The 26,787-nt window shown below is 43.4% G+C and overlaps 1 protein-coding gene and 1 pseudogene across 1 annotated transcript; both read right to left on the reverse strand.

The window, feature by feature from the left end:
- Positions 1–681: 681 nt before the first annotated feature.
- LOC149336673 (uncharacterized) lies at positions 682–4,821 on the reverse strand. The gene is made up of 3 exons (XM_089554751.1): positions 4,678–4,821; positions 2,385–2,581; positions 682–1,839 (listed from the first exon to the last, which is right to left on the reverse strand). The coding sequence occupies exons 2-3, from the start codon at positions 2,514–2,516 to the stop codon at positions 1,636–1,638; spliced, it is 336 nt and encodes a 111-aa protein (XP_089410877.1). The 5' UTR covers positions 2,517–2,581; positions 4,678–4,821; the 3' UTR covers positions 682–1,635.
- A 16,066-nt stretch (positions 4,822–20,887) lies between these two features.
- On the reverse strand, positions 20,888–23,633 carry LOC149336674 (uncharacterized; annotated as a pseudogene).
- Between the last annotated feature and the right edge of the window lie 3,154 nt (positions 23,634–26,787).

Genomic DNA, 26,787 nt, shown 5'->3' on the forward strand with positions numbered 1-26,787 from the left:
CGTACCTTTTGGCTGCATTCTTGACACGGGCTGAACAATTTTTCAGCCATGCCATTACACCATCTTGTATATCTTTTAATGTCGCTTGTGACATGCCTTGCATCTGGCTAACTGCTTCTGCAGATAAACAGTAAATTGTGGACCTTTTTAGAAATACATGACAGTACATGTCATACTTAAAAGGAATACGAGAAATTATTAAATTTGCTCCTAATGCGGATAAAAGTAGCCTTCACCGTGAATCAGAAACATGGCATCAGACTCCTCTCGAGCACTTTGTGGTTTATTTTTCCCCACTTCTGGTAAAAGCTACTTTTCTCAAGTTACAACTTGGTTTAACCATTTCTCATGTCATGTCAGCAAATACCTGCAACAATTTTTTTAAAAGTGCGGTCGATTTAATATTCTGAACAAGAAGTGAACTGGAAATCAAATTAGGCTCAGTTAAGGGAAGCCTTGTTATTACACTCCAGTACATATTACAGATTCCTCTACACACTTTCAAGGTAATAAATGTTCAGTTAAAACAAATTTCCATTACTTTTTAATCAATGGTTTGGTACCTTGCCGCAGTCATGGCTGGCTATATAGCTGTATGAATTTTCATATATTCTAGTACTATTGTGATTGTTGAACAAAAGGAAATCAGGCTGTATACAGGTGTAGCCTTGGACACACGAAGGCACACCCATGTCACATGGGAGCATGCCATACAGCCTGGTCTGCAGCTCATCTCTAGCGATGACGACCATGGCCCAGCTCTGCTGCAGTCCGACACAACCAGGAGTGTGATAAGCAGCGTGGGACTGGGTCAGTCTGCTGCTAAATGACATGCATTCTCTTTAGATGCCTATACTCTACATGGAGAGCCCAAGTTTACTGTGCTGCAAAGACTACAAGGCGGTCTTGGAAACGCGAGAATTAAATACACCTATTACACCAAAAATTAAATACACCTAAAGTACAGTCACCCACATACTTGTCTAGAGTGCTGGATCAACAAGCTCTATTGAGCATTATTCATCACTGTCTTAGTGTATTATTTTTTCAGACATCGAGAAACTAGTTAAAATCGTTGCAAAGATCTACGCAGAAAATTGTGTTCTCTACACCACTCATAACTGACAGCATTGTACTCTGTAGTGCGTGGCTCAAGTGCTTGCAACAGGTGTATGGACGACAGCACAAAAATCTCCCAGACTGGCGACTGAATGTACAAATTTAAAAGCTACTCCATTTTAGTTTGTAAGCTTACTAGTTGAAATGGCTGACTTCACTTCTATTATTCACTATAACTGACAATACCTCAGTTCATTTTTCTAATCTGAGTATTTTTACTCCTTCACTACAAACACTACACCATTCACCCACCATAATCTCGAATCAATTTATTTTGCATTAAAAAAGTCAATTAGAACATTCCAAACAGATGCGAATTTATGGTATACCGGTCGTATGCTTCAAAAATAAAGATAAAGGTGGAACTTTCCTGGTTATCCCTTTTGCTTAATTTAGTGAAACTAAGCCCCATACAGCATTCACCGGAGTTAAAAAAAATCAAACTCAGAAGCCAATTTACATAGCAATTCATCCCATTAGCAGAGAGCCATGTTACCTTGTTTGCCCCATGACGCACTAAATATACAGTTTTTCACTAAAGAAAGAGGCTAAGGACTCACTCTGAACAAGAATGAAAAGGCGCAGGTCAGCAAATGGTTTTTTCCCCTTTTGGCCGCAGAGGCTGCATTTTTGGCCAAGTTCATTTGTCAAAAGCCGTGCCAGTATGCGCGCTGCCGCTGAATGCAGGTTGTTTCCGCCCGTACTGGCAAGCTGACTGACCTGCATAAAGAACCCGGTAAGCCAGAAAAACATCCATTTTTCGAAGTGACCACAGCTGTGTACCTGCCACTAAAAAAATTCCTCATACAGGTATCTAAAGCATCCAAATGGATTAAATAATAAGGGAAAGTAAAGCTGCCTCAACAACAACAAAAAAGAAAACTAATGCACAGAGGAAATATGCAAGACTAAGCCCTGCTTGCATTATTTTTAATGAACCACAAGGTATTGATTTCACATTTATAGGTAAATGAGGTTAGGTATGGTTGCTGCTGCCAAACATTACAACTCAATTATTTTCATCTTGATTGCAGTGGAGTGGAAGGTGCAAGCACAAGATGACATCTTTGAGCATACTCTTCTCATGTGCTCACCAGTCAACTTAAGAGGCAAGAAATCTGCCTTGAGCTTGTTTCCACTCCACTGCACACAACTTCCGAGACGAAGTTTAATACTATCCACTAAAATCTAAAGCTCATGTGCAGCTCAATTAACTGATGTGACCTGCATGCAAAAAATGTTTAAGCAAATGAGTTTAATCATACCATCTCAGTACACAGTGCCTGGCTCGCCTCCAGCTTTTTTTCAATCTCAACGGCATCCTGTTCAGTTTTTAGAGGCAGCACGGCAATGATGTTGTCCGCACAGCCCTGGTGCACTTCTTTCACAGAAAGCATTTTCTTTATAGCCCTGACTTCCTTCTTGAGAACACACAACTCTCGCAGGACGAGCAGTGAGGTATCTGGAAAAGCAACAATAAAGCCATAAAAATGGGCGCACAAACACCTCCAGAATGCAACTGTCCTCGCTGAGAAGGTTCTGTATTTCCAATCAATGAACATTTGGGTTTTTTTTAGCACATGCATGCCTTACGCTCCATTTTTTTACCTGCTTGTTCTGAAAATATTATTAATACTGTAACTGCAAACAGCAGACTATTCAATACGCAGCCAGGCATTATTAATTGATGCTGCATATTTGTTGATGGACTACGCATCTGCATGCTGTTTTCTGCCTCCATCTTATGCAGAAACGGTACAAAGCTAGGTCACATGGAGTTGCTAAGCATGTCTTGAAACCTATTGGTGTTCAATGAAGCTAAGAAACCCGAGAGCCCGAGGGTTAGTCTACGAAATGCCCCTGTTGAGTCACCCTTGGCTTGCAAACAGAAAAAAGCAAAGTAATGCAAGACCACAAACTGAAATTTGATAGTAAATTTGTTACATTGTTACACATACCTTGTGCAGAGCAAGGCACCAAAACAACTTGGCTACTGCCAGGAGGTGACTCCACAACAGGTGACTGCACTGGCAGTAATATTTAAAACGCACAAAAATCCATATTTAATCATAAACTTTCTCAAAAAGTTTCTCATGCAAAGCAAACTGATGAACCTGTTCTGATGTGGATGTTTGCCATTAGTAGGCAGCATGTGGTAACCCTTACTCTGTGTACTTTTGCAATTCTGATGCTCTACAGATCATTAAACTTTCGTTTATAAACCTGCTCCAAGCAAGAGAGCATTATGTTTTAGATGTGTGTTTTTGCAGAGTCTGATATTTCCTTGTCACAAATCCTTGTAGAGAGCTGCACTGCACTTTCTTGACAAATGTGAAGTTTTGGTTAATCTCGCATATTAAGCCTCCTTAAAATGTAACCTATAATAGCAAACTACCCTCTTGTTTGGGCTTATGGTGTCTTCGGCTGACGGCACTCGTGGAGTTTTCTAAGCACTCGTGCGGTGCCCCACGTTCGGCTGGATGCCACTCGTGCAGTGGCATACATTCGGCTGGGATGAGCACGACACGCGTGCGCGCCACCGCGCCACCGTGGAGACCGACGGTGGAGCGCCGTGCAATCCCATCGTGCAGTGCGCGCTAGCAGACGACACTGTTCACGCTCGTTGGTTGACGCAGCATCGACGGAGAGGAAAAACGGATGAAGCATTACAAGTGGACACATTTTAAAGAAATGTTGAATATTATAGCAGCAGCAATGCGTTTATTCGCGCTGCAATCACGCAGCCATCGGCCGGCGAACCATGTGCCTTCCCTTATGAGGAAATTAAAGGTTTGTCAATATTTTTAGTCTTGCAAGCTCTGCCTTAGCTCTTGCAGCGAACGACATATGCGGTTCATCCGGCATGCCTGCACTTTATAACATCGTACTTTCTGCCAACGTATGCGCAGGTTCAAGGATATCAATAAAGCGGCAATGTGGGGTGCTTAGTGGATTGAGAATCACCTGCTAATATTTTCGGAAGCTACTCTAGCTGAAGCTCTAAAGGCGTATGCATCGAAACCGGCAAGCATAACGCCTTGGTGTGGTGTCTTACAAACCTGCGCCCCATAATTAATCGCAGTATCTCACGAGCAGGCTCGTGGGTCCCGCATTTCCCGCCGATTCTATCAACGCCTGTTACAAGCGCGGTACTGCACTGTTCGGAAGAGGCTGTTGCTAATTATACTAACTGTTGACTGCGCTTGACTGCGCTCGTTGGCGTCGGCCGCTCGCAGGAATAGCCTCTGAGATTATCGAGGGTCTCGGAGGCCTCGGTTACCAGACGGCAGGAAGAGCAACGGCACTCTGCGAGTGTTTCGCACGTTCGGCTGATGTGCAAGGAGACGTGCCACTCGTGTAGTATTTGACGTAACTTCCTGCGCACCGGCACGGAGGCAGTGCGTGTCAGCCGAAGACACCATTAGTTCTATCATGTTGCGTACTGCCAAGCACTCTAAATATATTTATTTACCTGATGGCGCTATATCCAAGCAATTAAATTTAGGACACAAAGCTTTAACCATTTGTTAGGAGCATGCAAGCAAATACCATTCTAACCTGAATGGCCTTGAATGGCCTGAATGGCCGCAACGCGTAGACGTCGTCAAAGCTGGCGAAACGCTTCCCGCCCAAGGAGGATATCCTCCTTGTTCCCGCCAAACAGCGCGCATTGGATTGATGAATGGATGGATGATGGATGGATAGGAGCGCCGTCGTGCTAACACGTGACCACAGCGCCTCAGCCAATGGGAGGCTCGATCCGGCCGCGCTCTAGGCGACAGGAACCGGAAAGTTCAAAGCTTCTCGCTACTTTTCATGCTACTTTTGCTCCCTTTCGTCAAAGGTGTGGGCTTGCGGGCGCGAAAACTATTAGCATATTCGATAAACAGCACTGGTGCGCACCGGTGCGCACCGGTGCGAAATTTTATGTTCGATAAATTGCACCGGTGCGCACCGGACATCTTCGATAAATGGGGCGCACCGTGTGGGGGCACTTTTTTGTTGCCCCCAAGGCGGCGTTCGGAACGGGCACCGGCGCGATGCAGTTTGTATTCGATGTTGCCCCGGCTTGGAGCTCCACTACCGCGGGTCCTTGAGCACCGCAGTGGTTTTGGGTCAATTCTGGTGCGAGTTTATCGAATATGCCATATCACTCCAGTAGTTCCGTGTTCGGCGAAAGTAGTGCGTTGTATGTGCGTATGTTCACGCTCATTGGTGCGAAATGCAGCGACTGTAACTGATGTCAGTGTTACTGTTTTCTCAAGTCGGCAGCGTCCGCATAAGTTTTTGTCTTTTGAACTCCACGTTCTAACTTCTGGCGCGCTCTTTGTTGGAGCAGTAATAACAATAATACGGCCGGGCGTTCTCAGAGAGTGTTCGAACGTTGCAAAGCGACTTGTCAAGAGAAGACTGGCGGCCAAATTGGTAAGTCAGTGTACTACAGTCATTGACCTTCGACTACGAGAAAAAAAAAATGGCCCATCCACTACGGATCATGCATCTGACTTGGCCAACACGTGATCCCTTTGAAAAACCTGTGTACTAGTGTTGAAAAGTAGCGTTGTATATCTAACTGCAATTTCGCTGTTCGTTTGATAACCGCCGTGGTGGCTCAGTTGTTACGACGCTCGGCTGCTGGCGCGAAAGACGCGGGTTCGATCCCGGACGCGGCTGCTCAATTTTGATGGAGGCGGAATTCAAGAGGCCCGTGTGCTGTGCGGTGTCAGTGCACGTTAAAGAACTCCAGGTGGTCGAAATTTCCGGAGCTCTTCACTACGGCGTCCCCCATACCCTGAGTCACTTTGGAACGTTAAACCCCAATAAATCAACAAATCAAATGATAAGTTTGATATATCGGGACTGTGCTCCAGGATCGTCAGTAGGGTGAACGGCATCCGGTGCGGTAGTTTAGTTGTGCACCCCCCCCCCCCCCCCCTTATTTCGAAAATGAAGATTGTTTCTTTAGGAAACGAAATGGCATACTAACTGTCTTACATATATCGCGGTGGACACCCGAACCGCGCTGTAAGGGAAGGGATAAGGGAAGGAGTTAAATAAGAAAGGAAAAAAGAGGTTCCCTATGTAGTGGAGGGCTCCCGAATAATTTCGACCACCTGAGGATCTTTAACCTGCACTGACATGGCACAGCACACGGGCGCCTTTTGCATTTTGTCTCCATCGAAACGTGGCCGCTTCGCCTGTTTTGCTTTGGAAGTCACTTTGAGCTATTACGTATGAAAGGTATTGGACCGAAGCATCGCATGAAAGACCTATTTACAAAATATAGGCTCATGCAGCCGAATAGCCAACAGGAAGGGGCGCCCAGTACATGTACTGCTATTGTCATTCTCTCTGCCTGCACCTATATGACCGTGACAAGACCCTCCGGTGACAACACATTCCCGGTGCTTAGCTGGAAGCGCGTCGCCTCAGCTAGTGGTGTGTAGGTGGGTGAACAAAGTTCGAAAATTGAGCAATTACATAGGCTATATCAGTCACCTGAAGGAGCACTCGGGAGTGGCGCATGTAGCGGGAATACAGCTTTTTAGGCCCGGTGAGATAGGCACCACAGGAGGACAAGGTAGCCTGGAAGGACGTGGACTTCCCAATGACGGCAGTCATAAACCAGCTGCTCATTCGTTTGTGACGAGGAGAGACGGGCGCTGGCAAATTGGCACGTGAGCTAGCTCCACTTGCATGCAGTGACATGTGCATACTGTGTTGTTCATGCGCGAGCAGGCAGTACGGATGTGTCCAGGCCCTAGGACAATGTAGTGTGCATGGGGAACAAATGATAAAATGGTAAAAAGACAGCGGTGTCACAGTGACCAACATAACATAAGGTGGAGCAATTTCCCAATTACTTTTGTCGGCTCAAGCCTTTGCAAAAGTGAAGGTCCCATGGGGTCTGCGCCTGGTCCCATGCTGTGTGGCTCATTACGTATCACTGGAGTTCTACTGCCTTGAAGACCAGAACTGTCATCGTTAGGCCTGGAAAATTTAGGACTTCCCTGGATCCTACAGGAGCCCCACAACCGTGCTTAGAGGCAAACCTCTTTTGGCACTTTACTTTTGCGAAAGCCATATAAAGGAGAGTATGCCGATCAATGTTCGGTCTAGGCGTTCAGTCGGTGGATTCGAGGAATTATAAGGTGTGTGGTCAGCTTGTACTAGTTGGAACGTGAGCGGAGGACTGTTTTCGGCAGAAAATAGCCCCCCTAATCAGTAAATAATTGTCATATGGAGTACCATGCTGAAGGAAGCCCTCTTGCAGAGGAAAACTTTTAGTATTGTTAGCGCACGTTATGGCGAATGGGTTGGTATAGCGTACCTGGCTGTAGAATCAGTGACAGTGACCATAGACTTATCACCTAAGCAGGACGTCGGAAAGGTACCAGCAGGTTGAAATCAATGCGATATAAAGGTTCCAGTGAATGTCAGTAGGCTGAAGAGCACAAGCTGGTGACGCAAATCACAGGAGGCACCATAGCCTCATGTGTTGCGGCACAAACTGATTCTTGCAAAATAGCTGCGCACCTGTTCGTGCGTACTCTACACACTCAGACAGCCAGCGATTGGCAGGTATTTCCTCAAGACGCCTAAGCAAAGCCACTAGGGCAAAAGAAGCAGCAACTGAGACCCATTAGAGTGGATATTGCGGCAATAGTGCTGTCTAGCAAATCGTAGGGAGGAATTCTTATAATGTGGAGGTCTGCAATTAGCGATTGTAATGAGAGATCACGGCGCTGTTCGTGGGTGATATTGAGAAGTTCTGATATGAGGAAGAGAAACTAAATATGGTCCCTCTCATTGCAGTCGGGCGGTACAGGGTGAAAGTCAAGCAGCCTAAATCGTGGTGATGTACGTGACGGTGAGCGAATACTCTTGCAAACATAAGGCCCGGTGCCAAGTCAGCCCGAAGCACTTTTTTTTTTCTCTTTAGCGAAGAAACGAGAAGAGCACAATTCTTGGTCAGGACTGGGAAATGCCAACTGAACAGAAAACGGTGAAAGTTGGCAGCAGCCCGAGCAAGCGTCGAACACTCACATTCATTGATGTACAATAAATAATTCCGCTCGGCAGGTAGCATAGTAAAGACGAGTTCATGGTTCTGCCATTGTTTGGCTAGGACAACACCAGCACTGTGTCCGCAGCCGTGCATGAGAACTTCAGTTGCGGTTGATGCATCGAAATGAAAAAAAATTGATGGCAAGTTGATGGATTGATTTTTTTTATCGTACACTTCAAATTTTCCAAATAGGCACAGTGCATTACTGGTAATAACTCTAACTATGATGGCATAGCATTTGAAGTGCTTTTGCTATTGCAACCTAAATCCCAATGCCTCAAAACCACATTTAAGTGGTTTTTATTTGCAAAGATTCTTATTATTGCTAATGAGTTGTTAGTAAAATTTTTTAAGTGGAAGCTTCAGTTTTGTGCATGCATAAAAAGCCCCTGCATGCAAATGTCAGTTGCCTGGTCTGTTGTTTCATGAGACTTTCTGCCTTGCAAGTGCAGTAATTGCTTTTGTGCTATTTGTGTGACTTTTCCTACATAAATGCGTTTATTGGTCACCTGCATTAGGTTCTGTGGCGGTTGCGGTTGCATGGTGCATGGTGGCGGTTGCCACCGCCCCGTTTCAAAGGGGGCGCTCCTATCCATCCATCCATCCATCCATACGTCACGGAGGAAAAGCTGCTGAGAAAATTGAGTGCCGCCAAGCAATACCTCGCGCAAAAAGACCGCGCAATATGCAGCGCATTCTTGGCTTAACCAAGCTAAGCCTGGGCATCTTTTTTTCATCTTCCCACTGTGCATAGCAAATCCATCCTGCATGCAAGACTCATTGGGTATATGTTAACTGGTTGTGAACCTAGCCTAGAAGCTCATACATCCAAAACAAGATGACTCACAAGAACATACCAGCATCTCCAGGTATGGTGGCGATATACAGGCACTTTACCTGACTTTATTAAGCGACAGAAAACGAGCTCACTAGTGCTAACTGCGAGATGCTTTTCTGACTTTCGAGTGTTCGGATACCTCTAACTGTCCCTTTTGTAGGTCATTTCTCTTCAGCACATGCCATCTTTGTGCACTCTGTGCCATACCAGCTTGCCCAGATACAGTGTAGACTAGGTCCAGGTTCCAGGGTTTGGAAATGAAGCTAGCTTAATTAGTAGTAGTAGTAATAGTAGCACAGCAATATTAAGTTGTTCTAGTGACAAGTCATTTGTACGTTCTCATGAAATGGATTGAGCAGTTAACCGTACACATCTTTAATTTTGTTTTTTGTCGCACTATGGCACATTGCTCTGTTCATTTTTGCAAGCACAGGAGTGTGTAAACAATCGCTAGGAGGCAGTGGCCCCAATTCCCTGGAGCCATGTTTTTTGACATCTAATACAAAGTCAGCATTTTAGTTTTGTTGTAAGTTTAGATGTTGCAAATATAGCAGCATGAAAGCTACTTCTCTGTTAAAAGCATACTTGAGTGCAGAGCGATAATAAGGGAGTAATTACTCATTGGCGTCCACCCAAGCGCAGCCATACGGCTACAAAGGAAAGCTACACAGCTTTCTCAGAAACTTCGTAGTTAAAGAAAAATTCGTCCTGGTCCAGGGTTCGAACCCGGGACCACCGCTTCACCGGAGCAGTCATTCTACCAACTGAGCTAACCGGGACGGTAAGCTTATGGTAGGGTGAGAGCGAATTGATCAATAATTCGAAGTGGGAACAGTGTTGGTCAAATGTTTAGGGGAATTCCCTAAACATTTGAAGCGATAAGTTCTGACTTTTCCCCAAAATTGCTGCCTTTTTGACATGCTAGATCCATGTTTCTTGCTATCTATGCCTAATATTCACATTTCCACTCCAGTGAGAAATGCAAGAAAGACTTAAAGCAGATGTGTTGAATCTTTCACATGCCTGATTTCAGATTTTCAGACATGGCTTCTGACAGTTGCCTCTTTAAATCTCAAGAGTTTTGGCTTTGCACTCTTTTGTATCTTGTTTTTAGTGACTAGCTGGATTATTGTTTTGAATGCATATAAGAGTTTTCCTACTGGATGTGGCCCCTTGAATCCAGCCAGCTCAGTGCAAGCACCTGAATTGTTCTGCAAGCATTGGAATGACCCAGTTTTACTGCTGACCACATTCACCTTTGGTATCCCTATTCTCATGAAACACTCCAGTAATTACCCTTCTTGGTCTTGCTTCCAGATTTGCACCGTGTGGCCTGAGCTTGTCGCAGTTCCAGTTGTCTAGATGTGGGAAGTCTTAAAGAAAAATGTTTGATTTGTGGTAAGAATATGTCTGGTGTATGTATTCTTTTTTTTTTCAGGTTGTAAGCGGATCTTCTGAGATTTTCGACAAAGTGCAAGACACCTCTCCATCAGTCAAATTACTTCCGGCCAGGACATTGTTACTTCCTTCCTTTTACACTGCAAGCAAAACTGTTTCACTGTGTCTTGGCATTTGCTGTTGTGCGTTGGCACATTCACAAATTTGAGCAGGAGTGCTACATGATGCTTAGCAGCTTGCTAGTAGTCCTATGGATTTACCTTGGATATCCTTATATTGATTTCACAGCTCCTTTTCTCCTCTAGCTGTTTCATACTTTTCCTTACCAGCGGTAGTGTTCCCAGGGTGCAGTGATTGCCAAGATGGTGGTTGCATTTGCCCAGAAAAAGTTTTGTAATAATTGTATCAGTGTTTTTTACAGGTATTGTAGCTGCACAATGCACCTGGACTCTACAATAGCCCTGCTCGAAACGTGAAAATTTGTCACCAGATTGAATATTTTTTTTTTTTGCATGGCACTTTACTCTGAATTAGATGTGACCTTGCTTTGGGCCTGTATTGTGCTTGGGATGGCTCACAAGGAATGTGTTCCACAGGCGAGTTGCGTCAAGGTGTATATAAACTGGTAGTGAAGCTTGCCTAAAAGGTCATAGTACTTGCGAAACGAACCTCAAGCCTTAACACTTTCTCTTGATATAAGTAGTTAACCTAAGCAATTGTGACGTTTTAGAAAACTGAATTTATGAATGCTAACATTTTGGGCATGGATTGCGAAATACTTTCCCAAGTTCACTTTTCAACGTTGTGTTTTCTGTCCTGTAGTTTTTTTTTTCTGTCCTGTAGTAGCTTACACAAGAGTGAGTGTAAGCTTTGTGATTGTGGTTCATAAACTATGCTATGGTAATGCACTTTCATACCATTTGGGGTCTTTTCCCACAGCAATGTATAAAATCAAAATGTACTGAAATGAGCCTGAGTTTATGCCGCGCTGCCTGAAGAAATGCTTTGTCTTGATGCTGTTAAATTTCCATGAATATGGCTGTCTTGCCATTTTATTATGATCGTTCTTTTTACATCATATTTGCACTCTGAGCTTTAATGAGAGTTGGTATATGAGTGGCCTCAGCCTTGGCTCAGTGGTTTTAGCGCTCACCTATTGACCCGAAATGCAGGTTTGATTCCAGCCGCTGTGGTCGAATTTCGATGGAGGCGAAATTCTAGAGGCTCGTGTACTGTGTGATGTCATTGCACATTGAAGAATCTCAGGTGGTTGAAATTTCTGGAGCCCTGAACTAAGTCGTCCTTCATAGCCTGAGTCACTTTAGAACCTTGAAGCCCCATTAACCCAACCAGTGTATGAGTGTCAGGTGTGTAAACAGTTCGAGGTTGGTGAAGACCCAAACTGTTAGAGTGCCCGTTTCTCATAATGTAAAAAAGATCTGGGATAATTCTGGAAAATTTAGAATAAACTTGTAAAATTACTCCTATTAAAGTATTTTTCAATTTAAAAGCAATTTTACCATAGCAGTTGCCGAGTCCTCGCGGCTTGAGCATCCGTATCACATGCGCTATGTGCAGGGTTCGATCCGATGCCGCTGGGTCACCAGTAATGCGATAGGTACAAGCTTTCCACTGACCTGGTGCCGAGGTTATCTGTGGTGAAATGCTTGGAAAATGGGCCTCTGACCCCACCTTGTGTAGATGAAGGTGCTTTGTGCCATGGCACTCTTTGGCCACGGCTACCCTTGATCCATAAGAATCCATCATCAGCATCATGAATTCAAAGTAGTTATGATAAGCGCCTTGCATTAGCTTTTCTGAAAATCTTGACATGCCCAGTGGCCTATATCATTTCTCAATAATAAGCAAAAGTGAGACATATGCAGAAAATATTCAGTTTTTAGATCACTGCATGCTTTGCAAATGGAAGTGACGAGTAAGACTTCTGCCCTGTATCTTTTGGTAGTGCATCCCAATTTAAATGTGAAGAGTGTTGGATTTTCACTTTTTGCGTCCTATATGTATACTGGGTATCAAGAGAAATTGTTTGGCAAATCAAAGTCATTTTAGGTTGATGCAGTCCCTGGAAGCAAATCTAAACTGCTCAAGTATCTGAATGCTGCAAAAAGCAGCTCAGTGATCCAGTTCGTTTGGATTCTGAATGCATCTGTGATAACCAACTTCTATGAAAGCACTAGCTGAAGGCTCTTTTCTTTCTGCAACATTCTGCATTTGCATCAGCCAACCTTCGCTTTTCACAACATCGCCTGTTGTGCAAATGAAGGCTGGAAAAGAAAGAACATGTATATGGACGCTTTTGTTGGGTTTTATGGGGTTTAGCATCCTGAAGTGACTCAGGCTATGAGGGATGCCGTAGTGGAGGGCTTGGGATAATTTCGACCACCTTGGCTTCTTTTATGGGCCCTGACATTGCACAGTGCAAGAGCCTGTAGCATTTAATCTCTATCGAATTATGACCCTCGAGTGTGGAATTGAACCAGCATGTTTCAGGTTCGCAGTCGAGCATCATAACCACTGAGCCAAAGCGGCAGCTTTGAATAGAGACTGAGAGCTTTGGCTGAATATAATTTTTTTCCTAATTTTTATTTTCAGGTCACAAGACTATCTTCTGGTATCTTCAATGAAGTGCAAGTCCCTATTCCATCAAATTGTTGACGACTTTTGTACAAATTTTTTGCTTGTTTTATTCTCACTGCAGTACAGCTTGTTAAGTATTGACTTAGCACTTGGTCTGATGAGCATTGTCATGTTCCCAATTTTTTGTAATAATCTGTGGCTGACTAGTTTTGTGCTTCAAGTTTGATGTCATGCTTTGGTAACTCCCCAATATTTATAAATTTTGCCCCGCATATTTAACTTTAGTTTCACTAGAGCAAATGCTCTCCTCCCATCTCACACCTTCTCTACAGGTAGGATTGCAGCTTTGGGTCAAAGTATTCCTTAGGTGCACAATTTACTTTTTGCCCATTTTCAAGAAGATAGTTGCACACACTCATATCAACTTTTTTGGTGACCAAACTGACATTGTTAAGAGGTACTGTACGTGGTAGTAGAAAGGTTGTAGAACTTTGATAGCCATGCCAATAGCATCGGTGCATTGTCAGTTGTCTCAGCGCTGCAGTGTTGAAACCACGCTTGCCATGTGCATGTGATGTTTTTAGGGTGCATGCCTGGATTGTCTACACTTTAGTAGTGTAATTTCTTCGATGAGGTTTGAGCAGTGACTTGATAATACACACTTTTTGGATTTATAACAATAAAATGAGGAAGAACAACGCACAACACAAGGCACACTTGTGTTCTTTATTTTCTGTTCTATGTATCTACAGTACAGTGGTGTTGCATTCTAAATAATCTGCACGACAAATATGATTAGCAAGCTGTCCCCAGAATCTGGCTTATGAACACTGAGGGGTGTGACTGCGTCAGGAAGCCCCGTAATATATGCCGCTGTTCAGACATGGTTTCTATGCCATGCTTTGCCGTTGAAACTCATGGAATAAAATTTTCTTGCTGAGATGTGAGGTGAGATATGTTGTGTCTTGAACTGTGTGCAGTGGAAATCAGTTTTTTATTTTTTCATTTTCAAAGTCTTTTTATGCCGCCACTGCACTTTGTTGAGTTATGTACAGGTTTTAAATTATTTAGAGGCAGCCTTCTGCAGATGCTCTTGCGTGTAAACAACCATGATTATTAGAACTGCTTTAAATTTTTTGTGTGAAATTGTGTATTATTTTTCATTTTCATTTCTCTGCCTTGTTTTTGCTTTTGCAAACAGATTATATGCGCCCCACAATTTTTGTTTTAAGTCTTGTTAGTGGTGTGTAGATTAATATTTACACCGTACAGTTGATCTCCAACAAATGTAACAGCTGAAAAATCAGAATGGTCCCCTTGCTCCATTAAAATTCATCCTGGGGGATGTTTTCATCTTTTTTACTTTTTTTGTGAGCTCAAATTGGTGAAAAGACAAAATAGGACTAACGGGGCTAAGGTCGTACAGAGGCTCAGAATGTTTGTAGCTCTTTACATATGCAACCACTTTTGTAGTGGCATGCTGTTAATGACCTTCTATATGCTGGATGTTATCTAGGTGCCATCTAGGAAGGAAGGAATGTTTTGTGTCAAGTCTAAGCTTTATTTAACTTTGACTTGCTGACTGGCTAGAGCGAAACAGAACTGCGCGATGACGACGGGACAAAAGAAGGCACGAATACACATACACAAAGCGCAGACTTCCAACTGACTTTTAGCGAAAGTAGGGTGCTTATAAAGGCTATCACAGCAAACAAGGAGACAAGCAAAGGCAATGGGCGTACAGTATTGACAGTGTCAACAAGAGCACGTGTGGTTTCGACCCATGAAAAGCTCGGATGTGTCCATCTAAGAAATCGATCTCTTGCCTTGAAAGAGATAAAGAAGGCGCGCTAACACACTTATTGCCCCTTTTGGAAATGAAAGAAGCCTCAATAACATCTCTTTCGGTTGTTGTTTTGGCCTTAGAAAGGAACTTTGTTTTTTCCAGGTAAGGAGAACAGTTTTTGGTGTCGCAGCTCTTACAATGCAAGGGTAGATTGCTGCCAGTGCCACTGCTGAGGGATCGCCTGTGTTCCAAAGCGCTCACATTAAAACAACGGCCAGTCTGGCCTATGTAGGAATCACGACCGCAGGACAGGTATTTCATAAACAACTTCTGAAACACACTTTATGAACTTGTTCCGGTGGTTCTTTTTGCAAGTGGTGGGTTCCTTTCTTGTTCCAGTCAGTAGAGGGCACACTTTTTTCAGTTTGCAGGGTGCCGGAAAAACAACGCGAATTCTATACCGTTCCACTACCTTCTTGATTTTATGGGAAAGGCAATGAAAATACGGCATGACGAATGGTGGCTCGAGTTCCGAGCATCTTTTATCTTTTTCATGTGAAGATTTTAGCCTCTGAGGCAGGCTTTCGCATTGATTTCTTAGATGGACACATCCGAGTATTTCGTGGGTCGTAACCACACGTGGTCTTGTTGACACTGTCATTGCCGTACGCACGTTGCCTTTGCTTCTGCTTGTCTCCCTGTTTGCTGTGATAGCCTTTATAAGCACCCTGCTTTTGCTAAATAAGATCAGTGGGAAGTCTGCGCTTTGTGTGTGTGCATTTGTGCCTTTTGTCCCGTCGTCTGCGCGCAGTTTTGTTTCGCTCTAACCATGAACCAACTAGCCCAACATCATGTCTTACTGACTTTGCCACCCAATGTGTCAACAACATAAGAGTGACTGATTGGAGGCACCTTTGTCATTTATTTCTCCTTCTTAAAGGTGGCACCAGTGTAGAACTGTGGAGGAAGGCATATCCTTAGCATTTTGGTAAACTTTTTTTTTGTTGTGCAGGTTCAGTCACTGATGGCAAATCCAGCTCGCCAACAAAAGAAAAATTGCGAGGAAGGCGATTTTTCCTGTGCCATGATTGTGGTTATGCTACAACTGTCATCACAAACTTCAAGAACCACCAGCGGAGACACACTGGGGAGCGGCCCTTTGAATGCAGACATTGCGGCAAGAGCTTCGCAGTGAAGAGGACCCTGGTATCCCACATTTACACCCACACGGGCGAGAAGCCACACAAATGCACGCATTGCAGCCAAGGATTCACGCAGAAGGGCACCCTGATTGCGCACCTCCGTACTCACACAGGCGAGAAACTGTTCACTTGCACTTATTGTCCCCAGGGCTTCACACAGCATAGCCAGCTGGTACGCCACCTTCGCACCCACACAGGAGAGAGACCATACAAGTGCAGCCATTGCACAAAGAGCTTCAAAGTGAAGTGTGCCCTGGTAGACCACCTTCGCATCCACACAGGCGAGAAGCCGTACCAATGCCAGCTGTGTCCACTATCCTTTGCGTGCAGGTCGAACTTTAAGAGGCACGTGCAAAAAAAACACTAGAATTGAATACTGCTCCTTCCTCAATTTTGCTTGCAAACGTTACCGTGTAGGTAGCAAGTATCATGAGCAGCATAGCCATGCAAAAATGTCCACTATTTTATAAAGCCCTAGCTTGTTATTTTGCAAGCTTTCACTGGTGACCTAAAGTGAAGTTTGTCCATCAACGTGCCTTCTAACAAAGACTGTGCTGTGTTACGGTCTGCCATATTGACAAGGAGCATGTTTGATTTCGAGTTGAAGGATTGCGAACACTTCTGGCTCTGTGCTCATAAAAATTGGAATGGCATGAGGAAAATGCTTAGTCACAGATAAGTGGGGTTGTGTAGTAAAATTTCATTTTACTTACTATAGAGGTGCTGTGTGCAACCCAGTTCTTGTGTATTTCCTGTAGCAAAGCATATTCTAGGCTGCCTAAGAAAACCAGAACAGACTATTGTATGCACTTTGAATGTTGATTTGTGTTTAATTTACACATGAGACATGATAAGGATTCCTTTTGCATTCAATAGTGGTATTGCTATTAGGGCTTTGGAACATTAAAATATGTGTTGGGTAGGTGCAAACATGTAGCAAATTTTTGTGTTGAGATGATACATTACCTTTGTGCAAAGTTTCAAGCTACAGTGAAAGAAAGACACTGTTCCTTTAATGTTTGAGTTACATTTTGAAATATTTTGTCTGTAAGATGCTTTGCAACATATACGAATCTTGTGTTTGTTATTTGTACTATGTGTTCTTTCCTGGTTAAAATAAAACTACAGTTTTGCTGAAATGTTCTCAAATTATGGAGAATGCAGTTGTTGCATTGTTATTTCATCTAATGCTACCTCCTGAATAACATTGTCTAATTTTGGTGTACAGGAGAGTGGCCAAGCTTCAAGTAAAAGGGTAGAAGTTTGAGCAAGTTCGTATGGTGTCATGGTGAATATGCCTGCGTGAATGACATAGTCGTGAAAGGAGATAATACAAGTGCTGTCCCCATCATGTTCCTGTTTTTTGTGCTGGTAGGTTTGCCATGATTTTAAGTAAAATTTATAATTGCAACGTTTCCAATGAGGGACAGAAATGTTGCCCAGTTGATACCTTTCAGATTTGTGCAGTTATAGATGCATAAAAGGACCAAGAGAGTGTCAGGTATCGTTTATGTCCAGGCATTATGTCAGTCGGTAACTTCTTTGTAGGACAATAGTAATTCCCATCTGCTCTGTATGTGTCCCTACGTTAAAAGTATGGACTGCACCCTTGTTATCTGTGATGACTTGAATTACAGATTTTCATATAAGAGACGAGCTGCTTAGCAACTATTTGCATATTAGAGTGTGCCTTACCATGTAGTGTTTCAGCAGTAAATGTCACGGTGTACAGAGCGTAATTGCATTTATTAGATATATTGCTTAGTTGACAGGGGCTTGGGCAGCCCTAAACCCAGAAATGTGCATGGTTTGCCTACTGTGCCAAAATATATTGAGCATTACACCATGTGCCACTTTCAGCAATTGGGCAAAATACGAATATGATGAACACACTTCATTCTTTATGAGATTAGACACACAGACATTATCAGAGCAGTTGGTCATTAAGGGAACAGATAGGTCAAAAAATGACAGATTTTGCCGAAAAATAACTTCTTTCATTCTCGCTTGTTTTCTTTGTTTCACAAAAACCCCTAAAGGCTCTCATTATGAGGGTATTACATGAAGGGTGTCGAAAGCGGAGAAGTACCAGGATGCAGTGTAAACTTGCAATTACAGCAACATGGCAAACAAAACAATAAAGAAAGCTAGAAAAACAAAGAGATGGATAGGCTGCAGATATCAAAATGTGGCAGAAATACAACATAACATGTGGACATATCAAAGAAAGCAACATAAATACAAAAATTGAAAATTATAAACACAGACAGTAAGCAGATGAAAAGTACCTGGAAAACTGCATGGTTCTTACTTTTTTAAAGCCCTTGAAATATTGTTGCATTCATTTTAGTTGTGATATTAAATGACAGCCGATTCCAGTCAATACTGGTTTTAGGAAAGATTTGGCAAAAGTTTTTATGTGGCATATGATGCGTTTAATCTTGAATGATTGCTCACAGCGTGAATGGAAGGACTGCTTAGGGGGAGTGAAAGAAATGATTGTGAAGCAATTAACTATGATAAATTACTCTGAAAAAGTATTAGGCGAACAAGCTTGTTACAGTGAGAGCAGTGATCTCATCCAGCCTGTGCTTTTAACACCATGACACCACTGAAACTTGAGCAATTTGAAGAAATGAAAAGATCATCACGAATTTGCAGGGATTCGATATCTATGATGTCGAATTTCTCTGGGTCCCATATTGCTGTGGTGCATTCAATTTTAGGTCCAATCAAACCAGTATAAGGAAGCATAGGCACCAAGTTTTTAACCGGCAGGAGGGGGGGGGGGGGGGGCCCAGTTAGCACCCTCTCTTTTTCATTCACCCTCCCCCCTTCCTCCAGGCATGCTCCTAGGCAAGAGATATTTATTTTACTCTCAGGAGACAGAGTACATTACAGAGGGGAACAGCCATTCACAGCAATATAGAAGATAAAAAAACGGTAAGGGAGCCAAGTACTCATCCTTGAGAAACCCCATAACCTAGTGGTACGGTAGAGGAATCAGCGTCATTAATGCTGACAAATTCAACACGAGAAGAAGGAAATCCACAGATCTAGTTAAGAACTGCAGGGTCATTGTTCAGCACACTTAGTTTATTTATTACCAGTGAGTTATTAACTTTATCAAATGCTTTAGCAAAGTCAAGAAATATGAAGTAAAGATGAAAAAGCGGTGTCCAAATAGAAGTGCAAGTCATAAGTGAAGGAAAGTTTAGGGTTTATGGTTTCTGGGTATTTAACATCCCAAAGTGACTCAGGCTATGAAGGAAAGTAGTTGAATGTCGCATGAGAAAAACTTTCGGAAGCCAAGCTCTGTTAGAAGAAATTGTTACGCTCCAGAGAATTAACAGGATGTGTAAATATACCTACCATTATTTTACATGCTATTGATCTCAAAGGTATGGGTCAATGGTTAGATGAATTCTGATTATCTCCCGCTTTATGTACAGGTATGACCATAGCTGTCTTCTGGTCTTCAGTAGTACACCTTGATGATACGGTAGTGAGAATATGCATTTTATGATGACAGAACTATACTGCTTAGCATTCCTCATAAATTTGCCATTTATACCATCAATTCTGCTAGCAGATGTTAGTTTGAAATCGATAATCGGTATGATGCCTTGTAAGTAGAACATGGCGGGATCCATTGCAAAATGATCGCACAGCTGGAGATCGGGATGTTGGATAACATTGGATGAAGAAGGAAACATCTTAACGAAAGTATGATTTAATACAGTAGCACAGAGGTGGTCTTGAGCAGGTTCACCGGTGGGTGCAATAACGACACTTTATTGGCATTTCCTGGTTTTAGGGGTTAGTAATTAAGACGAGTGAATGCTCTGCTAAGCATGGTCCAATCCAGTCTGACTCCATTGTTAAACTCATGCTTCCCGTTAATTGACAGCAACTACACATCGTCGAAGTTGCAGCACGTTGCTCATCCATGGGTCCGTTGAAGGTAAGCCCATGCCGCATGCAGTTGTGGGAGTGCCGTCGGCTCCGCATACGCAACTGTGGCGAAGCGCAGCGAGTCACGTGATTCGATATAGTTGCGGGATGAGTGAGTGTTGGCTCAACGCGCACAGCTGGGGCGAGGTGTGGCGAATCACGTGGCGCGACGTCGGAGCCAATCGTCCGCTCCTCCTGGTTTGGTCAAACTTCACAGCCACATGACCTTCAGCTTTGTATGGGAGTAGTAGAGCTTTCGGTCTAAAACGAATATCAGCAGCTTACCCCGCCACAATCCAGAGATCATCATCATCATCAGCCTGACTACGCCCACTGCCAAAGCCTCCTAGAATACTTTCAGGCCTGCGCACTCGCTCCGTGACGTCACGCACCTTGACCGAGCAGTGCGGGAAAGTATCTGCCGGCGTTGCGCGCAGTGCATGCGGCATGCATGAGCTCTAAACATCGGACAAATAAAATTTAGCGCCTTCACGAGTGAGTAAGAAAAAAGAAAATGGAGGCAAAAAAATCATCATATTACATTCTTGATGCCTTTATTTCAGTCATATAACTAATATGTCCCGGTCACGGTTCATTTGAACTTCTTTAATTTTCTCTCTTGAGCTGCGGCCTTCTTAGCCGTTAGCAGGTCCGTCTTCATCTGTACGTAATTTTTCATGTAGGTGTTCGTGGCAGCCCACAAAATGTTGGAAATCACTTTGTCTGGGTGATGTCCGTTGCAGCAAACATCCAACTCTTCGTCATCGCTCAACAAGTGCTTCATCAAGCAAAGGAGCAGCTCTCTCTGATGGCGTGTGGAATGGAACTGCGCGGCGTTATCTTTTGTCGTCAATTTTTCAAGCACAATTTTTGTGTGCAGAACAGCGTTCACAACGACAGGCTGCGGAAATTTGAGCGCTCCTCTAGTGAGCCCTTGAATTAGACAGTTCTCGTCCGGTGGAATGTCCCTGTCCTCTCTTGTGAGATTTCTTGCACAAGCTTCGCAAGGAAGTTTGTTCAAGGCGGCGTGGGCGCAGAAACCAGCTATGTAAATTACTGCGGGCAAACTTTGTTTCTTTGAATTGATGTCATCCCATGTAACCGTGATGTTGTATTGGTCTTGCAATTTTCTGGCGTCAAATGTAATGGTGCTGGACTCCGAGAGTTCTTTCACATCTGGAAATACCAGTGAGTCTTGAAGACGCAGTTTGGTTTCCGACTCAAATATTTGCTGAACAGAAATATGATAATTGGATCCAGCAAGCCGGCGGTAACGTCCAAACCTGCTCTCCAAACTATCTGTTTGAAATTTCCCCAGCAAGACATATTCAAAATTAAGCTCTTCGAGACAGTACCTGCTGAGTTCTATCAACGCATATGATGTCAGCCGGAGTGCTGCATGAGTTTCTGGAGTCAGTGAACCAGAACGGCTGCCACTCATCTTCAGGTCATTCCATGTGTCCAACCAGTCTACAAATTCACCAAGAAATTGCAGCTGCACGCCAGTCACGTTTCTGACAGGCTCCTGATAAGGATCTCTGAGGTGTCGGCCCTTTGATGGTGTTTTTGTGTTCACGATGCACCACCACCTGTGTATTAAATCAATGAACTCCGCAGTATCAGCGGCATAAGGAAAGCCGGGTTTCGTACCGGGAGTCCTCAGAGCTTGTGCTGCAAAAGGATTGATTACTTTGAGCGCAAGTTTCACATTTTGACGCTCAATATTTGTTGGGTGCAAGGCCTTGTATGTTAGTCCATAGGCAAATTTAGACAGGTTGTGTCGCTCTGAAGTATACAGGTCCCGAAGCGTCTGAAACGAAGCTTTTTTTATTTCAAGCTTTGATTCGGTGCTTTTAAACTGGATAAAGAAAAGATGTATCTGGATTTTTTTGATTGAGCCAATTGTTCCTAATGCACTTTTAACAGGTGCACGGGATCCACCGCAAAAAACAACGGCCGTGCATTGTCCGCCGGATGAGGATACACTATGTCAATTGCTTTTTTCTTGGAAAATAATGACATTACTTTTCTGTTTATAGAATTGTTATCGCTTACAACCGCAATAACCTTGAGACCGGCTTTTTCAAGCCCTAAAATAACCTTTTTGAGGACTTCATGCAAGTCACTTGCCTCAATGCTGAAAACTGGCAAGATATGTGCCACATCTTTGTGTCCAGAAAGCAACGACTGCGTCATAAATACGTGCGCAGTTTTGGCAGCTTCAGAGGAGTTGGATGCTGTTCCCGTGAGGGAACCTCCCTTATACTCAAAATATTGCTGTATATGGATCTCATCCATCATAAGTGTTACCGTCCTCTCATGGGGTTTCAGAAGATTTGCTTTTTTTGTTATATAACTTAAAAAACCCTGATCACTTTGCTCTGCCGCAGGGCTAACGTTGTATTTGTTACAGAGTCTGGTGATTGTACAGGGATGAGGCAAGATCAATTTTACAGAGCTGCGAACAAATTTGTACGCATGTGGGGAAATTGAAAAATATGCTTGACAAGATGACAAGCTCTGAAGAATATCTAAATGCAGTCTGTTCTCTGTGGAGCAGATGAAGCTGTTCTTTTAGAAATCTTAGGGTTTCCATCTTTTCCACTGGCAGAAGTTCATCACTTGAAAGATCATCACGAAGAGAAAAAAGTAATTGAAAGCAGGCTTTAAGTTTTTTGTCTTTCTCGCAACGGTCGGGTGCTCTGAACTGCAGCACACTTTTGAGGACGGATTCCAAACTGCGCATGTCTTCAAGTCTGTCGGGAACTGTCATTTCACCACCGCGCAGCTCAACTTTTCTCCAGAAGGCTGACACCTTCAACGAATTATTTACTACCACGGAGCGTTCGATTTCTGGGTGCGCTGAATTCTCGTCGACGTGAAAGAATGCTACGGCGGCGTCAGTTTTTCGCATCACCCAGAAGTCTGAGACGTGAAAACCTTCAAGGAGAGACAGAAGTTCCCCATACGACGAGACTTTGTTCCTGCGCTCCTCTTCTTCATGTGTCGCAAGTGACATCTCGATGGCGTCTTGCAGACGAGTTGCTTCGCGTCGTCTCCGCTTTGCATTGGGCTCCTCGCGAATCGGTGCAGAGTTAGACAAGTATGATGGGCAATTTGGCAGTATCGTACGTACCGCCTCAGGAGTGAGTCGGGTGAGGTTCATCGCAACTTCTATTGTCTTTCCATCAGCATCTGTGTACGATGTTGTAGACCGGAGGTATTCGGGCTTAAAATGGAGCTCGCACACCTGCATAAAAGAGGAATGTTCCCTTTGAGTATGAAATTTTTCTACGTCATGTTTTCTTTTTTTATTTTACGATGTAACTGCTGTTGTTACTACCATTGGCTAATTACTGCTATTGGTGCTGCTTATAAGTGCTGCTGTATGTCAGTTAACTGGCATCAACTGTAACACACTGTATCGAACTGGTTGAATGCCATATGCTTAATGCATCCGAATGTATATTATAATTTGAAATTAACAGTGATTGACATATGAGAAAATTATATTACCTTTGGATCCCGCAGTGTGTCGATGTCCACATCATCACGCCGGATGGCCTGCTTCCATTTTATCCTCCGGTCGTCTTTTGGGAATGAGAAGACACGGACCTTCGGACCGCCGTCATAATTTCCACGGCAGTTCGGCACGCAACAGCGGCCCATCCTGGGCTGCTGGAACTTTCACTGACACTTTCACGACGCAGATATGCAGCACACAACACACGTTTGCAGAAGGAAATCAGACCACGCTACGAAAAGAAACACGTGCTTAGCTTCAGAGTCAAGCTGCCGTGACAGGACACTGCACGCAGCACGTGTGTACTGACAAGCCTAAGCGGTAGTGCACCAACTTGTTTGACCGGTCACTCTACCGCCCGACCGGTCAAGGTGGGGTGATGTCAAAGGGTGCGAGGAGGAAAGTGCGGAGGCCTTAAAAAATTCGAGGAGGCTTTGCCACTGCAGGGCAAAGGCCTCTCCCATGTCTCTCCAGTTGACCCTGTCCTTCGCCAGCCGTGGCCACCATATTCCCGCAAATTCCTAATCTCGCGCGGGATGAATTTGGCCTGGCTTAGCTTAAATCAGCTTACTTGATTTTCAGTGTGATCAGCCATGGCCAGTTCTGCAGTCTTTCCCCAGATACCCTGGATAGATACCCCAGTCCCTCCCAGAACCAGCGTCGCGTGTGTCCCCAATATTTCTATCTAGCGTGGCCGGGGCTCTGCGGCGGCTTTGCTGGCCTCGCGTTCTTGTGTGTGTTCCATCCACTTACGCCGACAATCTCTACAAAAATGAGACACTAGACAGAACAATACAGTAGAAGAGGAGGCCAAAGTGATCAGTGAGGATGAAGTCTGAAAAGTGACAGTTCAGTCAGCAGTGCCATGCCTTGAATATGTTTCAGTTGCATTGTGCTGGCAAGGTGTGCAAAATTGCAGTATATTTTCCAAGCATGGCAGGAAGTATTTGGGCCTTCGTGTGGTCACTCTTGCAATTCACTGACGCAATGGCTTCCAGCTGGATGCATTAGTCGCCAGGAATGGGCCCATCAAATGAAAAGGCCAGCAACTGCATGGTGCAAGTTGGACATGTTAGCAGCCAACTGTAACAGACACATTTTCAAGGTGTTACTCCCAACCATGCAGTCACTTAACCAACTGCTTTCTTCCAGATCACTTCAGCTTCTTCTTCGATTGTGTGAGCGTCACTTTTTTGCCTCTGAATTATGTACAACAGTGTACAGCACATCAGAAGGAAAGGTGACTGTGTGATAATTAGGTTTTTGGAAGTAATTTAATCCTGTGAAATAACACAAATGTTACTTCGAACTCTCTTGATGCTGTTATATCTACGATCCCACAAAATTAGTCCATTCATTGCAGAAAAGTCAACAACAAAGAGAAGTGGCCACCACTAATAGATGTGACTGTAGGATTCATACTGAAACTTCTGCAACAAAAACTGCACAACCGCTTAGGTGCTGTAATTGTAAATTTTGCCTGCAGCAAAGGCTCGCTTATGCAAATAAGTTCAAATTTCCAATCAAATATCACTGAGAGAAAAATGCAAGACGAAATGGCAAAAAGAAAACTGTTCAAAATAGGATAAAGATAAATCGGTCAGCAAGTACTGCAGCTTTATTTCTACCACTAAAGTACAAGCAGTGGACACCAACAGGATATGAAACATTGAAGTATGCTCTCATGAGATGCAACGCGTACAGTGCTGTTGAAAATTAAAAATGAAAGGCAGTGATCACTCTGTGTTTCCACCAGAATGGCTTCAAATAAATACAATGTACCATTTCAAGACTGGGACCACCCAGTCTATTTAGGTGATCCCTCAACACAGCTTTGCTTACAGGATTCTCTGTGAACACTATCAAGAAAACTATTAGACTAACAAAGCGAACATCATCTATGACAGTGTCACAGTACTGCTACACCTTTCTTTTTTTCTTTGCGGTCATAACATGAATTAATAAATCACAATTCTTACTCTTTTTGTTTACAACACAGACTATAGGGTCTCACCCAGAAATATGTCTTCCTAATCAACCCTATAGCTGCGGTCATGCTAACCTCAGTATTGTCGTTACAGCGAAAATAATGCTCAGTGAGCCATACTGCAGCATGCAGATAATTTCGCCACACACTTGATTCACAAAGATAGATCAGTTAAGACAAGTTGTAGATGGTCACACTGAAGAGAGTTTTTTCAATTCTCCATCTATGTGACACAATACACACAACAGAGTATGGGGATGGTACAAAATCAATTTTTTAAAATTAGACCCAACATCTTAATGCAACCAATGAGAAAGTTACCCGAGATTCATTTAATGCATTCAAAACCCCACATTAGTAACAGATTTCCAAATCACTCTCAGGCAGCAGAGAATGAAGCGCTGGAGCTATAATATTTTGCCTGATATGTGCAGAACAAAGCTGCAGATCGAATATCATTCGGAATGTGGTACAACTCTTACGACAAAAACAAAAAAAAGTGTCAGCCAAACTTTATTGCAGTTTAGCATGCAAGAAACAAGAACCAAGCACAGTAAAAAATGGTGAAAAATGTTCTGACAGTATAATTGCAAGCAGAAAATTATGAATGGTTGGGGAAAGAAAAACACAGCATTAACTTTGCAATGTCGTGAATACAGGCAATGCAAAATCAGGCACAGAATTAGGATTTCCATTTACATCACACCGCATCTGCAAAAAAAAATGCACCAGGCCACACTTTTAGGTCAATTCATGGATACAACAGTAAGAATGGAAAAAAAAGTCCTTCCCATGTCTCATTACATAAAGGCAAGCTCTGGGTCCAACAGAAAATTATTACACAGCCAACACATCAGGCCTCACCAGTGGGTTTCCCAAATGCTGCTGTTTCAAGTTCACGTGTAGAAAGCCAGGTTTATTTACAGTCATTGACTCCTAAAATCTGGCACATAACTCTAAAAACATTGATCCCTTCAGCGAAGAGCTTATCCCCAAACTGGCAGACTTAACAATGCACAATGGCTGCCTGGAACTGCACTGCATAATGCTGGAAGAACACCCCATAGATTTAAAGAGAAAATGTTTTTAGAAGAACATACCCCACTGAACACAGTAACGTCTTTTTGAGATCTTATATACGTCTTCGCAAGATAAGCGAGACATCTTGCCGACAGAATAAAAACCTCTACAGACGTCTTAAGAACATCCTCTGGAAAATCTTACGAACGTCTTATATGTTTCTAGCAAGGACATCTTGAAACATCTTGTAGCTTTCCTGTAGAAGGGCTAATGCACCACAAATTTTGGGATAG

Source organism: Amblyomma mixtum, chromosome 7 (assembly GCF_055824585.1).
Source record: "Amblyomma mixtum isolate Tamu chromosome 7, ASM5582458v1, whole genome shotgun sequence".
NCBI lineage: Eukaryota > Metazoa > Arthropoda > Arachnida > Ixodida > Ixodidae > Amblyomma > Amblyomma mixtum.

What these genes read in the sequence shown, in the direction of transcription:
- LOC149336673 (XM_089554751.1), bottom strand. Translation starts at nt 2,516, where the DNA reads ATGCTTTCTGTGAAAGAAGTGCACCAGGGCTGTGCGGACAACATCATT. An exon ending in AGGCACTGTGTACTGAGATG is followed by an intron (nt 1,840 to 2,384) that starts GTATGATTAAAC and finishes TTCTTTATGCAG; the next exon opens with GTCAGTCAGCTTGCCAGTAC.